The sequence below is a fragment of the Crocodylus porosus genome, unplaced genomic scaffold (genome assembly GCF_001723895.1).
Source record: "Crocodylus porosus isolate Cpor-Errol unplaced genomic scaffold, CroPor_comp1, whole genome shotgun sequence".
Classification (NCBI taxonomy): Eukaryota; Metazoa; Chordata; order Crocodylia; family Crocodylidae; genus Crocodylus; species Crocodylus porosus.
The window spans coordinates 98,535,624-98,552,072 of NW_017728886.1; the positions used below are offsets into that span (position 1 = coordinate 98,535,624).

The window sequence follows — 16,449 nt, forward strand, 5'->3', positions numbered from 1 at the left end:
TTGTATGCAGTTGTCTCTCAGATTGAATGTTTTGTTGTTTGGGATACATTCCTGGGTTTACTATTTTAAGAGCTTTGAGGGTTTGAAAAGTCTGTATTTGAACAAAGACATTTTAGGTGTACAAATCTCTTCTGCTAGCGATACAAATGCTATAAGCATATATATCTAAATACATAGATAAATCACATAAGCTTTTACTTCAGACTGTTTGCATGCAGGCTCTTTAATTCTATGTAGCTATCCAGAAGTGCCCTTGAAAAGATGAAAGCATGAGGGAGGAACCCTCTTTTCAAGAGGACTTTGTTAAAAGCCCCATGCATGTACCATCTCACAGTTTGGAACCATTTATATAAGGCTTTTCTCTCAGAATCAAGTTATTCCTATTCAAGAGCAAATGATATTAGCAAAACACCAAAGCATATTGCATCAGCACATGGGTAGGGAAAAAAAACCGATCTTCGCTTACCACCTAAAATGCTTCAAATGCCATTTTCATATTAGAATTTAAAATACAGAACAAAAATGGCAATGGTGACTGCAGTGCAAGCTCTCTCTGTCTCCAGTCCTTCTATGGTACAAATAAGTAAATAAGGGGTGTGCATCAGGATCTGGGAGAACGTCTGCTCACCAGAGCGCCCAAAGGGAAAACAAGAACCAATGGTCATAAACTCCTCCAAGACCATTTTAAGCTGGACATAAGAAAACATTTTTTTTACTGTCTGAGCCCCCAAGGCCTGGAATAGACTCCCTCCAGAAGTGATGCAGGCACCTACTCTGGACTCATTCAAGAAATGTTTGGATGTTTATCTTGCTGGGATCCTTTGACCCCAGCTGACTTCCTGCCCCTGGGGCTGGGGGCTGGACTCGATCTTTCGAGGTCCCTTCCAGCCCTAATGTTTATGAAATCACAACAACATCACAGCACCTTAAACCTTTCACGCATTTATCATTCCAACAGGCCCACAGGGTCAGTCTTCTGAAACAAAGAGGGAGCCTGAGTATGAAATGGGGGTGGCCTCTCCCAGTACTGGAGAGCCCATGCAGTTCAGCCCCTGCCCCTGGAGCACATCAGAAGGCCTGAGCAGGCAGGGTGGATGGGCTGTGCTCAAGCCCCTCAGTGCAACTACCATGGTATAGACAAGAGGAGAGAGATTAAGCCTACACAAGAAGCCTGTGGTGAAATGGTGCCTTACCCACATCTTCCACATTTCAGACTAGTGTCCTACGCACTGGACCAGCATTCCTCCATAGCTTTCCCAACCTGTTATTCATCACATCGATGGTGATTTTGTGACCAACGTGAAATTAATTCCTCATATCCCAGGCACCAACAGACAGGTCACATCTAGGGATCTACCCAGTTCATGGTAGAAGTGGGCTGCGTGGCAGCTCCTTTAATTTTTTAGGTTCCTCCATGCACCCTACCCTGCCAAATGGTGGAGGGGCCCCACTGTTTGCTCCTGATTAGCTAGGAGGTAAAAACCACGGTTTTAAATATGGCGTTGTTTTTGCCTCCTGGCCGGTCAGCAACAAGAAACAGGGCCACCGGGGTCCCTCAGCCAGTTAGCAACAGGAAGGGAAGGGTGGGGGAACCTGCAAGATTAAAGGAGCTGCTGCTCAGCCCACTTCCTCTGTGCATTTTGTAGCTTTCTAGTCATGCCACAAGAACCTCAGTCACAACAGGCACACTTGGTGGTGTGGTCCAAGGATGGCTATGCCTAGTCTGACACACTGAATCTTCTGCTTGCAGTTCAGGAACAAGGCATACTGCTGTTAACATACAGAAGCTTCACTGGCATTGCCTCGGCTGACTCTGATCAGAAGAATTTAATCCTCAGGGCTGCTATTCCTTCGTCTTTCATCTGCATTAAACTGACTGAGAGACCTATTCCCACTGATTTCAATACTACTGATTTCAACACTCCTGCAGAGAGACAGATCGCATGTTTGGAAAAGCCACCTAGATACCACGTAAAGAATTGATGCAGTACAGAAGGAAAACCCCCACGAATCATACAACACTAGTTATGACATATCACCCTCTTCTTGGACCTACTACGGAAAATCCTCAAACAATTACAACCCAGGCTAGGAGACCCAGTTCTTAAAGAGATCTTCCCAGAACCATCTATCCTAGCCTTCAAACGAGCACTGAACCTCGCTACCCTCATCACCAGAAGCAAACTTCCTACAGCCCAAAACACACCGAATGGATCCAGACCATGCCATGACAAGAAATGTAAAACCTGCCAACACATCACCACCCCCACAATTACTACACCCCACAACAGAACCATCAGCATTCCTGGTTCTTACACCTACGCCTCCAGAAATGTAGTATCTCTCCAATGCACCAAATGCTTGCCAAGATGAATTTTTCCTACTATTTGAGTTGCTCTAATAAAAGATACCAGATTTACCCAGATTTAACCTTGTCTGCCACTGATTTCAATAACATTCTTCATAACATGAACAACTCTAGCAGACCCAGACCTTGAAAACGAAAGGAATGATAAAAAAGCAGTTAAAAGCTTTTTGTAGATGTGGGGAAAAAATGGCACTTTACTTTAAATTTGGCAGACTTCTGAGCCAAGCCCAGTGCATGCCTAGGACAGGGTGAATGTTAGTTGCAACTGGCTTTCCCAACATCTGTATACATTGGGCACGTTAGCAGGGCTTCTTGGCGCTTTTATTTAACAGCTGATTGAATCAGCTTTAGTTAAAAGCACCAAAAAGCTCCACTGAAGTGCCCGATCTATACATACATTGTGGAGCTGGGTCAAAGTAATGCATTACTACTTTCAGTAAAGCACCTTTTTTTTCTCCAGGTCCATCAGTGCCCAAATGTTTCAACTTTTAAAGAATTTTTTCCTAAATAAAAACATTTAGTCTTATTTCCGATGATTTAGACAGGAATTGGATAAAAATATAACAACTACATAAATGAAAGAGAGAAGGGGGACAACATGAGCTTTCAGTCTGACATCCAACATATTCTGACATTCAACACCTATATGCCATAAACATTCAATCACAGAGTTGTTTAAGGTCCAAATGCTTATTTCTAGTTGGGAAAAGTATGAGGTAACCATGCATTTTTTACAATCAAAACATTCTCACTTCCTTTTCTAGGGACTAAACTCAAGAACAGCCCTTTTATCAATTTTTATTGAAATTAGCTTTAGCCCTATAAAACACTGGGAAAATAAAAATTAAATTAAAACCTTGAAGATCTAAAGAACAGTTCTTTACATCTCACTGCTTATTAAATCTTTGGCCTTTCAGCCAGCCAGTTAAGGCTGTAATGCAGATACATGCTTACATGGAAGTGTGCGAAGGTGGACAGTCTATTTCATGCTGTTAGAAGAAAAGCTACCAGATAACCCCTTTCAGTCACTTCCCAGTCGGACTGAATTTAAGCTACTGGCCAAGAGTTGCAATCCCATTAGCAGTCTCAAACCAACAAACTCAGCCTTTGTTCTTTACATTTCCAGTCAAACACCCATTTTAAAGCACTAAGTAATGATCTGCAATATCTGGTCTCACATGAAAACCTATGTGAAAAGACACATTTTTAGCTTTTCTCATTCCTACTTTCCTGATCTCCAATTATTCCCTTTTTCACAGACAGCCTCTTTTCCACCTTGTATTTTATCACTGTTATCTCCCTCTGACCTTTTCCCACCGCCCCCCTTCCCCTCTGCTTTACCTTTTGTCTTGCTTATCTCAACCTATTTACATTTTCACTGACATCCTACCACACTTTTAGCTTCTCTCATTCATTGGGCTAGGGATAGCCATACAAAAAGCCTGAGCCTGAATTGATTCAATCTTTGCAGGTTAGTCTAACCTGGCTAAGCTAAATCAGTTTCCTAACCCAACAGACATCCCAGAAATGCAGGCACACGCCTGCAGTGCCTCAGGCTAGAAGCTGGGGAGTGCTAGAGCAGCCCTCCCTTCTTTCCAAAGCATGGAGCTGGGGCGGGGCATGGCCAGGCTGGGCAGGAGCTCCGATTAGCCCAGCAGGGAATTGATAATAGTATTTATCACCCAATTAAGAAACCAGAGGGACATTACCAGCTATTTGTTGATTCTGCCTGTTGATTCCTTGATTCAGCACAGACCTTAGCCAGCATGTGATCTGCTACCTAATACACAGACACCTCTCTGCAAGGCAGAGGGGATAGGGAAATTCCTGCTTAGCAGGGAGTGTTGGGGGGGGGGAGGTGAGCAGTCAGCAGTCTTGTGGGAGCTGCAGCCAGGGAGTAGAGGGGAGGGGCTTGCCCACCTGTGGAGCAGAGAGCCCCACCTAGCCCAGGAGCATGCTGGGAGGCTGGGGGTGTCTGGTTTATCTCAAACCAGCAAGGGGTCTGGGACAGATGTTGCATAAACCAGTTTGACCCAAATCAGTTAAGTCTGATGCTACATTCAACCAGGTTTCTTTTAAACTGTTTTCAGCCATTTTCAAATGGGTTTATGTGCACTGAACGTCTTTTCTGTTACAGGTTTAAACCAGCTTCTGATCATTTAAACCTGTGTATGTGTAATGTCTGTCCCTAGCCCTGGAATCTCAGAACAGCAGAGATTCCCTATGCCTGACGAAGGGTGACTGCGCCCAAAAGCTTACTAGGAACTTTTTTCCAACTACTCAGTTGGTCTAATAAAAGACATCACTTCTAACCAAAGAACCTTGCCTGCCTATGTGAAAAGACAGCATCTCTAGATGACAATTTTGTCAGATTGGTGGGGGGAAGGGACAGAAGAGATTAATGTTAAGGTCCAAGAGTGGAATTCTATTTGCATGTCTAAAATACATCTTTCAAGCTGTCTACTTGCACGTTTTTGCTCCTTGCTTTGTACTCAGCTAAATAAGCCTATGCATGTAGACTGAGCATGCACAATAGGGCTATCCACTGGCTGGCTATCCACTCTTCCACTCTATGTAGGAAGTTCTCAGTAATGCTTAACTCAGTAATAGTATGGTGGTTAGAGCACAGAGATGGGAAGTCAGAGAGATGCAGCTTCAAGCCCACTCTGGGCAAGAGAGGTGTAGAACCCAGTCTTCAGCTTCCTGGGTAAGTACTCTAGCTGCTCACCTATTAAGGTTAAAATATGAGAGCATCCTCCTCCTCCAAAATGTAAAACCTGCTAATCATGGATTTGTGGCTGCCTATATTTTCAGGACTTAAATTCAAGTATGCATCCAGATTTGACACAGGTATGTAGCTGCATACACATGAGGCCGGTGCATAGCTTTACTGTCTTTGCTCAGTCCATACATGCACACACCTATGCATCCATTCTGCAGGGGTAACATAATTATGATCTGCCCCTAAGTGGTATTTTTTGATACTTAGGTAGGTAAAAAGCATTTTAACACGCAATGCAAAATTTAAAATTCTTCCCCAGGACAATTAAAACATTATCACATAGTAAATCCTACTTTTGCATGATGAACTGTTCCAAAAAACATTTTCAAAATCTTGTCAGTAAAGACAAAAGTAGCTGTTAAGGAATGTTTGAGCAGGTATTCAACACTGAGGGATGAGAACTTGATGACTTCTCTCTGAAGCCTAAAGAGAAGCCTTGGAATTAGACTTCTCAGCTTTGAAGTCTGACTTCCCCATACAAAGGTCTTCTATTTTTGAGACAGCACTTAACTGTTTAACCTTAGTTCTGTTTGTTTGTTCAATAAAATAAAAGCAAAGCCTTTGATTTCTTTAAATCTGTTTTTTTAAATAAGGCAAGTGAATGAAAAAAAGTTTAGATCACACAGAAGATAAATCCAGTATGCAATGGTTCTATATTAAACTATGCATAATTTTTGTTAATCTTAATGTCAGAAGCATACTTCCTTGCCTTGTTCTATCTCAAGTGGAATACTTCAAGATGCTCTATTTCCTGGACTGCTTGATCCACTTGAACACTTGTAGACCATTCACAGGACCTCTTGACAAGGTCAGAATGTATATGCTCCATGGACTATACTTGAATTCCTTCCTCAAAATAAGATGTTGATTTTGATTGAGGCTGGGCCCTTGCATTCCTTAGCAACTACCATCAACATCCAGCTGATCTCAAAGTCCCCAGATTTGTAAGTTTGAGGACTGGGAGTAACGTATTCTTGCTCCAAAACAATCCCAATTCATTGATGTTGGCTTTCCTGGAGGTGGTTTTTTGAGGTGTTGGCTTCGCAGGTATCTTGTGGCTACTAGAAATGTATGTAGAAATTTACAAAGGGCATCTTCCAAGTAAAGGAGTCAGGGTAGAAATGACTGAGTGTCTGCTCAGGGAGAGATGCAGTCTGGACATATACTTAGATTATTCACCTTTTTATTTTGACCCTATCAAAGATAATTACAAGACACCAAGGCCTGTCAATGGTGATATTCATAAATAAAAGTGTAAAAAAAAATAAAATAAAAAATTAACTACATCCTCCCTCCCCAAAACAAATGGATACACTGACTCTAGACTACTTAAAGTTGGCAAAGGTGCTGAAAGTACAATAGACCTATAAGTAAAATACCGAATGACTTCTGGATGTGTTTAATGATATGAAAGTGTATTTGAGAAGGAAAGCATAAAACTATTTCTTTGATGTAAAGGCTGCCTCCTCCCCTCCCCAAACTTTCTTATCCGAATTTCCCTCTCTAGCAGAGGGAGTTGGAGAACAATCACAGGGTCCCAGGCCAGAAGCCTCTGCTAGACAGAGGCTTCTGGTTGGGGGCTGGGGGTGGGGTAGGGCTGGGTAGGCCTTGCTGCTGCGGTTGCTGCTGTTTCCTGCTACCAGCTCCCCCTGGGTCCTACTGCCCCTGGTGCCTTGTCATTTTTGACAGGCAGCAAGTGGCAGATAAATATTAATTTTCTAAATTTTTTAGGGCCCCAGTGGGCCAGATAGAATGGCTTGGCAGGACAGATTTGGCCTGCAGGCTGTATTTTGCCCACCCCTGGTTTATAACATATGGTGGACAAAAAGCATATGCAAAAATAAGAAGAAAAAACCCCTCAAAAAAACCAAGACCTACCAGTGACTGCTATACACAGAAATTTTCTACCAGCACAATCTTATAGAAGCCAGAAAGCCTCACAGCTAAAGCCTCAGTTGCCCCCTGAAACTTGAAACCAAATGTTTGCCTTCTCTATATTACTTCACCACTCTCCACCACATATAAAAACATTTTTTTGCCTTCAACACTCCCCACTATACATGCAACTTAATTGCAGCCATGTCTAATGGCTAGGCATAGGCATTTCCCAGTTGTCTCGCCTATTTTTTGCTCTTGAACTAAAATAGATAGATGCGTGCATATGGTGTAGAGTTTGGTTGTCTAGTATAGCATTAAAGGAAATAATTAGTTGTTTTTAAAGCAGAACCAGGCTGCAATGGTGTTCACAATTTTGAAATCTGTTTGTTCTAGAAATGTTAAAAAGATGATCTAAGGAAAAAGAAGGGTGGTGTATTTTTAATTCTAATAGCTGACGTTTGTGATCAGGTTGAAGTGGGAGCCAGAGGTACCAAATGGTCACAGTGACTATAAAATTGAATTTGAAACAGGATAAAGTTTAAATTTTGCTATTTATTGCATCAAATTTGGAGACTAAACTCTAACAAACGATATATATAATTGAGATAATTACATTTTATTTTAAATGATACCTTCACAAAACTAGCTCACATACTTCAGAGGACATGATTTTTCTGTTAATTCCTCACTCTAATAGAAACAGAAACAAAATTACAGTTGCTCCTCCTCTATAGAAATTTACCATGTAATAAATTATACTTCCTGAACAATAAGGTTTTGTTTAGGAGTATTACATTTAAAAAATAAAAATGAGAAAAATTATGATGAAGAAGAGTAGTATCTCAGGGCACCCAACAATATGAAAAAAACACAATTCAGTTAAATAAGATGATAAATGATTATTCAGTTTCATCCCATTATTCCACAAACTGCTGTAAAAAAAAGATAATACTTCTCCTGCTGACAATCATCTGAAAGTAATAAACAACTCAATAAGTCCCTGCTGTGCAATATCAAAAGGAAAAATACTGGGAAAAGTATTATGCTCTTGCATTATTAAAATAACTTACTATGGCAGGAGAAGTTCCTGTTAGGGAGCTCTACTTTCTCATGGATCCCAGGACTCATGCCGAGCATTCCCCCATCCATAGCAGGGCTGGTGAAACCATTCACTTGACTCGTGTCCCTGGAGATGCTATTAATGCGGGTCGGGATAGGTTCAAACGAAGGATCCAGCTCCAAGATCAGCCTGTTCAGCTGCTCAATTGACTGATCAATATCCAGTGTAGGGGATGATGTCAAGCATTCTGCATTCAAGCCCGGCTCCAGACCATTTGTATCTTTCTCCACTACTAATCTTGATTTAAAAGTCTCATTTACAGGGTGCTCTGTCACTCCACTGGGACCTGGCACAGTCCCTAATCCCCTCTGCACAGCATCTCTGCTGCTGGACCCCCGGGCAGGGGTGTCTGGGACTCTGTGTGGACTTTGCACACCACCTGAGCCCTCTACAGAGCTAGGAATATCAAGCCTCATTTCACTCTCTGGGGTGTAGTTGTACTGGTGAGCAGTGACCATTTGCTGTTGGCGCACCCAGGTTTGAGTTGAGTAGCTGCTTCGGCCATAAACCTGAGGCTGCCCAGTGACAGGAGGATTCCTTTGCAGCTGCTGGGATTGCTTTGGTTCACTGCTTCCAAATGATCTCTCGTACAGGGGGTCCACACCTATTCCCAGATCAGGGGCCAGGGCACTGGAGTGGTCCTCCCCTGTATTGCTCCCAAACCCATCTGACAACAGTGAATTCTGGCTGCTCTTGTGGCAGTTAAAGTTTCCCAGGTGGGCAGAGTGCTGCCCCTCAGAGGAGGACAGAGTCCCAATGCTGTCTACACTGTGAAGATCATGGTTGGGCATCTCATCATCAAGAATGTCCGTCTCCCGATCCTTGAGCTTGGAGACTCCGTTTACATGGATCTGAGCTGGCACTATGTGATGAGTCCCACTGTACTTGCTTTGGGCATCAGTCATATCCTTGAGGGGACTGACCACGCTTCCCAGGCCAAAGCCACTAAGGAGTTGGTCCAGCTCTGCTTTCTCTTGTGGGCTCAAAACCCGTTTAGTTCCTGATGCAAGACGCTCCTCAGTCTTGTCTGTCCGGATGGAAGCTGTTGAGTGTCCTGAATCACTGCTGACAGACAGTGTATGATCACTGTGATCAGGACTGCTGATTGTTGGGATGCCCTGGGCTCCAGTTGGGACACCGGTATCTGAGGAGCTCTTTTTTCTCACTTTAGCATAAAGACTGCCATCAATGGGACCCTGAGTATGTAACACTGCAAAAGGAGAAATGAACAGACAGGGAGAGAAAAAAGGCACAGCATTAGACAGAAGGTCTGAATGTCACTGCATTACACTGCTGAAGTACATCTGACAGCACACACATTCATCTCCTTTGTAAACCCAATACATATTTTTTTAATCTGAACATTTCAATTTGTAGCACCAGGTCTTGATGAAACAAAACCATTATGTGGTTGGTAGGAGAAAGGGGAAAAAACATCAATCTGCATGATCTCATGGCAACATACAATTCTCTTCCCCTATTTCTTTCTAGGGGTAAGATTGTGGATGGTCTGTTTCAAGGCCACTGTCCATGCTAGCTAGAAGTATCAAACTGTTCAAGTGCCTAAAATGTGAAAGATGACTACTATATATTTCACTGAGACTGAACAAGGGCTACTGAAGGTTTAAGTGACACTTATCATAATATTTCCACTTAATATGTTATCATGCATCTCCTTTGGTCAATTCCTAGCATGGGCAACTGGTAGCACCCCCTGCGACCAGTCCCATCGACCTGAGAGGGAGCTGCAATGGCCAATCACTGCAGCTGCTTCTGGGAGCGGCTGCAGCGATCGGCCGGCGCTTGCAGTGGGGGCGCCAGCACTCCTGCCTGCCCTCCCCGCCCACTGCCTAAGCGGTGAGCATGGCCAGTCAGGGGGTGCAGCAGTGCTCTCACATGCACCCCCTATGGGTTGCCACCGACTCCTATTTTCCATTTGGTAAGGCTGCAGACGTGACATGCCCTGAATGCGAGCAGCATGTTGGAACAAGGACCGTATACACAGCAATAGATAATTAACTCTGGACAATACATACTACACATAACTTCTTTGGTAGATATTTTCTTTTTTATTTAAATAATGAAAAAGAAACTAACTTTCAAAAATCAGTGTGTGGAATACCAGTTTAAGCTCCTTAGGTGACTATATACATGCTTTGGGGTGGGTAGGGGGCAGCGTTTTTGATTAGAGCAGCTCTCAAGAGCTACTCCAATTAAAATGCCCACAGCGTCTCTTGTATTCAGCATTTAAAAGTGCCCTTGGTGACATTTTGAAATGTTGAATGCTGAATATATGAGATGCTGCAGCATGCTGCATTGTTCCACGTAGAACGCTCCAGCAGACTCGAAAGAAAGGAAGAACAAAATGTGTTCACAAACTATAGTGTAGTGTGCAGGCACCCAGGTTGTCTGCATGGTACTTCTGACCACAGGACTGTAACAGGGAGCCAGAAGCTCCTGTTAATTCAGCAGAGAAGCTGCAGTTGGGGTGTCCCCAGAAAGAGGGAAGAGTGATTCTGGGCTAGCTGCAGGGGCGAAGGCAGCCAGGGGCTCATAGGCCGCAAGTGCCTACTGTGGGGCTAGCTGCCTAGCAATAGTTGGGCAGGGCCTTGGCTAGACAGCCAGGACACTACTGCGGTTTGGCCAGGGAAATGGCAGTAAGTTGCTCTGGAGGCTAAGGGGACACACCTGCAGCTGGTCAGGGGATCACCTGACCAGAAGGGGAGGAGCCCAGGGGGATATAAGCCTGGGTCTCTGAGGCAGAGTGGGCAATGCAGCCCTGAACTCTGTAGGAAGAGGAGCTCCTGCCAGCTCAGGCTATTTGGGAGTGGGAGTTGCAGGCCAGAGAGTGGGGAGGTGGCTTAGCACTGGTATGATGACCCGGGGGAAGACTTTGAGAGTCTGAGTTTAAAGTGGTTGCTCGCATCTTGTTCTAGTTTTATACCGGAAGACTGAATATGGCTGTAGGGTTTGAAAGGAGGCCACAGGAATGCTTGAGTAACACACGAGGTTTTGACTTGTGCCAGGGGCAGAGGTGTGAGAAAGCAGGCTGAGGTGAAGAAGGCTGGGGCCTGAGCCTAGAGGGAGCAACCGAGGGCCAACAAGAGGCTGAGACTGAGCGGCCAGGCCCAAACCAGTGAGCCCAGGTTACCAGTCAACAGCCAGAGTAACCTACAGGCTAAGACTAAGAAGGCCAAAGCCTATGTAGGATGATAAATAGTGAAAAAGTGACATCTGCAAGGCATGGGCAAGGCTGTAAGGAAGGACAGAGGCCACAAGTTCAGTCCTTAGGACAATTAGGGCCACAGCAGCTCCAGAATGAGGGGGGAGAGACAGAGACTGTGTGTAGGAGTATGAGCCCCAAGTCAAGTGCGCCAAGTCAAGCCCACTTAGGAGCAGAGCACTAGGAAGAATAACTAGAGCTCAACAGACTCTCTAAGGGCAGCCACTCTTTATTAATAATATCAGGGTATGGCAGGAAAGTCACCAGGGTGAGATCCTGAGAGGCTGGAGTTAAAGCCAGGCAGGACTAAGGCACCAGGGAGTGTCACAGCCACCCTAGGGTGCATCCTGTTCCAAGGACCTAACCTGAAACTGGACTTGTTTTACTTCCACTAGCTTCAAGGGGCAGGTACAGCTACAGGTAGAAGAACATCAAGACGTACAAGCTGAAAGCAAGTCTTCCTCTTCCTTCAGTCTGGGTTTTCACAAAACATTGCATTTGAACACAATTTCTAGAGTTACCTATCCCAGCCTTTAAACCGGCACCAAATCTTGCCAACCTCATCACCAGAAACCAATTTCCTATGACCCAAAACACACCAAATGGATCCAGACCATGCCAGGACAAGAAATGTAAAATCTGTCAACATATCTCCACCACCCCCACAATTACTACACCCGACAACAGAACTATTACCATTCCTGGATCTTACACTGGCACCTCCAGAAATGTAATACATCTCATCTAGCGCACTGTATGCCCGGATGGAAAATACATAGGAGAAACCAAACAACTGCGTACCAGAATGAACACACCTCTAAAAAATCTGTCAAAAAAAATCTACCAAAGACAAAAATACCCAATTACCTGTGGCTTCATATTTGTCACAAGACAACCACTCTCTCTCTCTCCAGTCTCTCAGTTCTAATCCTCGAAGGGAACTTACAAGACACCTTTTGTAGATAAGCCTACAAACGTCACTTCATAAATCTACTGGATACAAAAATCATGGACTAAATATAAACATTGGATTTATAGCACATTATACCTTAACTGCCATCCAATAACCCTGAGTAACTTCTCTACATTTTACCAGCTACATTCTAACACCAGGTCAAGATTCCCCTCTTCCCCGCAACCTATCTGTTTCTCACCTATAAACTCTCATCCCCTCTGATCTTCCCTGCCATGTATTTGCATTTTCACACACCCGCATTTTACACATTGGCTTAAGCTTCTATTCCATGCAGGAGAGCACACAAATACCAGCAGACTCTCCCTATGCCTGAAGAAGGGTGTTTGTGCCCAAAAGCTTGCAAAAAACAATTTTTCAACTATTTAGTTGGTCTAATAAAAGATATCACATTTACCCAAATAAACTTGCCTGTATCTGAGCAGGACATTTTTTACTATTCATCTAGCCACAGGAAAGTAAAATATGTGGGTTTGTTTTGGCAGGATTCATGGCTCATTTACCAGAAAATTTATAAGCAGGCTGGAATTCCTGAAGAATTATTTATTATGAACCAACCATTTGGGAGTATTTTGATAATAAGAAAAATAGTGTATTAAAATTTAGAAGCAGAGAAATTTATTTTGAAGGCAATGGAGAATTTAGCCTGCATCTCTGATGATGCCAAAACAAAGGATTCACTCACAGCTCTAATCCTGTGCATCTCATCTCTGACTGTATCAAGTAAAGCATTTTCATGGCAGGTTTAAAATTGCACAGTGGTTATGAAATTTCATGAAATCACTGGGTAGTCATTTTGACAATGTGTTTTGAAAAAGGGCCTTATTCATAAACTGTACCCATGATGGTACTGAATTCATCAGCTTCTAATGGTGAGAAAAGTCTGGCTGGAAAAAACACTTATTATATGGAAGTCTGCCAGTTTTCCTTCAACTAAGCATAGCACACCAAATGTTAAGTCAGAGGTCTAGCAGGCTTCAGTCAAAAATTGAAGGCCAACTTTCTGATTCATAAAGACCAGACATAACTAGCAGGGTTTCAATTAAGGCTAGTACTATACAAAAAAAAAAAAAAAAAGATTCTAAACAAGAACAAAAGATGCATACAATTCCCTTCACCAAAAGATTTTTCTGTGTTTAACTTGTTACAATGTTGAAGGCCTACATTGTAAACTGCATAACTTCTGTGAAGAAAACAGCTTCCATGAGTGATGTTACAGTATATGCATCATTGACAGCTGCATACGCAAATGCGTCACTGGATCACATGCTGTACGCATATACTGAAACACAAAATTTATGGTTTAAAAGACGTTGCCCACTGTTGGCTTTTCAGTGTTCCACACATTATACTCTCTCACCAGCCCCCACTGTTCCCACAACCTGTTGATCTAAGGGAAGACAGATCGTCATATGGAATTGCTTACTATTGTTACCACAGTTAACGATAAATGTTTTGAATTCATGGTAAAAATATTTTTATTTTATTTTCTTAAAGTAACTACTGTGCAATTATATTCTGTCTGCTAATAATTTCCTTGCGGTTAATTTCCAATTTCAAAAGCAGGCCAATTTAAAACACTGCTTTGATCTGTATGTTTGAGTCTCTCAAAATCAAGACTTAAACAGTTTGGAAAAGAACATACATAAAGTTATTAATCTTGTACTATTACATACAATTCCTTCTAGCTCAGGGGCGGGCAATTATTTTTGGCGGAGGGCCACTTACTGAGTTTTGGCAAGGCATCGAGGGCTGCAAGACAGGCGGTCAGGGGCACATAAATATTAACTTTAAAAATTTTTTAGGGGCCCCGTGGGCCAGGTAGAAGGGCCCACGGGCTGCATTTTGTCCACCCCTGTTCCAGCTTCTCTCTTTATCCAGAAATAAACAGAGCACTGTAAAGCCCCCATATAAGATACAAATACACATAGCAGATGAAGCTTTCTACCACACAGATTGGATGCTGCTACTTATAAAAGTGTTAAGTGCAAAATCCTTCTGTGGATTCTCTGATTGTGCCAGGGAGTTATTAGGCGGTAGAGAACTTTTGGGATCCCACACCTTTCCTGCATGATCCTATCTGGATAGCACGAATTAGTGAATGATTAGCAAACAGAGCATGGCACATGGCAGAAGTGTGCCATGAAAAATGGGTGGATTAGGGCCCTACCCATGCCAGGCTTGCACATGCCCATGGACCAGAGACTGAAAACTGCCAATTTTAATCTAGAAAGAGTGTGCCCTGGGTATTAAAAAATTGGGAAATACTGCATTAGAGGCTATCAACAGAGTGCTGAGGGAAGAAGTCCAGAGAATGCCCTTGGCTAACCAAAGTCACAGACTGCCAGTCTTGGGACTGAGTATGTCTAAAGGAGTTGTGGCTGCTATTCAGGGAGACAGCGATAAAGAAGGCAGTAGAGACTGCGAGATGTTTGACAGTGAGGGTGAGTTAGAGTTGCATCTGTTTGAAGGTAACTGTGTGAATGGTGAGTAGATGTGTGTCAGGAGAGGCCTCCTCCACATGCCCTGATGAACGATATACAAGACAGAGCCCCAGTAATTTCAAAGGAGACCACTCAGCCAGGAGCACAGAAGGGAAAGACAGGTGGAAATGGTACAGATTAAAGTGTCTTTTTCCTCCGATCAGTTGTGTGCATCCAGGAAGCAGGAGGAAGGCAGCACACAGTGCAGGATCTAGTGGACCTATGTCAAGAATGTAGGGACACAAAGGATTTTGTGGTGTTGCCACCTATTAGAAATAAATCTATAACTTTGAGTAGTAACATTCAGGCTGTGATTTTAGAACTATTTTTCCCTGGGAAGCCACCTATTGTGCTTTTCCAAGAAGAATAGCAACAGCCAGGTAAAGACCCAAGGCATACAATGAACAAAAAAAGCTGCTATATTTAGCCTCCGGACTTCCCGTAGCAAATCTGCAGAACCCAGATTTTAACTATGATGAGTTCAAGGGACTGTTAGTCCAAGGTTTCTCCATTAATATTTGGATGCGTTTGGGAGGAGGAACTGCAGATCTTGATCTCTGCGAGACAGTTCAATGGGCTAGGAACAGTTACGAGATTGGACAAGTTGATATGGAACAAAAGAAACGAAAGATAGCCATGGTTGCTTGCATCAATAATAAATGAAAAGGGACTATTGTGAACAGAAGGCGGTAACTTCTACTAAGGAGGAGAAAGGGTTGCTTTTGGTAAAGACTGAAAGGTAGTTAGTTTTGCTAAAAGTGGATTTAGAAAAGAATACCAAGGGTAAAAGTGTTCCTAGGTGTGGAGTGGTAATAGGAAAGATGCTGACCCTTTAAGAGTAGAAATCTGGAGGAGGTTATTAAAATATGAGACGTGTGATATCTATAGTTTACCCAAAAGACAGTTAATGAAAAGATTAGTGAGACATGATGAGGCATCTATTGATACCCGAAGGAAAACTGAGGCCAGTGCACCTCCTGACAGAGTGTTAGAACAGCCTGGTGTCTCTATGGCATTCCTCTACAGTGGCACCTATCGAATTTGGTAACTGAGGGCACCCCATAACAACAGTAGAATTTGGATATGGAAAAGGGACACCGAGGCAACAAGTGATGTTGATTAAAACAGGTGCCTCTTTTTGATCACTAGTAATGAAGAAGAACTTTTCAGAGGTTGGGAACCAGTGAAAAGCTAGGTTTTAGAGGGATTTAATGGCAATGAAAGTCAGATTTCATTTTCTGAAAGAAAACATTTCATGTTAGGTTTAAGATCACTTGGGTTGAAATTCAGGATGATGCTGTTAGCTTTAAGTGTCATCTTGGGAATCGATGCATTGTGTAAATTAAGGATTGTTATTGACCTAGTGAATAGAGAGATACTGATGAAAGAGTCGAACATCACAGAGGATGTAGAAATCTTTGAGATTCCTGCATCCTGAAGGCAGGGGAACTTTTAACTCTTCCAGAATAGAAGGAAGAGGTAACAAAAGGGCTCTAAGGTATGAATCTGCTTGAACTATGAACAAGCTAGAATGTAGAAGAGTCAATAGTGGAATCAAATTTCAAGGACCTGACCCACCCTGGCAAAGGCAGTATAAGTTTCTGAAGAAGGCTAAGAATAGT

General features: G+C 43.0%; 1 protein-coding gene across 13 annotated transcripts in view; it reads right to left on the reverse strand.

The window, feature by feature from the left end:
• The window catches only part of TNS3 (tensin 3), a 342,744-nt gene that overhangs the window by 95,121 nt on the left and 231,174 nt on the right, over positions 1-16,449 (reverse strand). For all 13 annotated transcript variants that reach the window (XM_019539604.1, XM_019539596.1, XM_019539585.1 and 10 more), the window contains one exon: positions 8,099-9,358. In XM_019539604.1, coding sequence (XP_019395149.1) covers positions 8,099-9,358 — 1,260 coding nt within the window. The remainder of the gene's footprint in view (positions 1-8,098; positions 9,359-16,449) is intronic.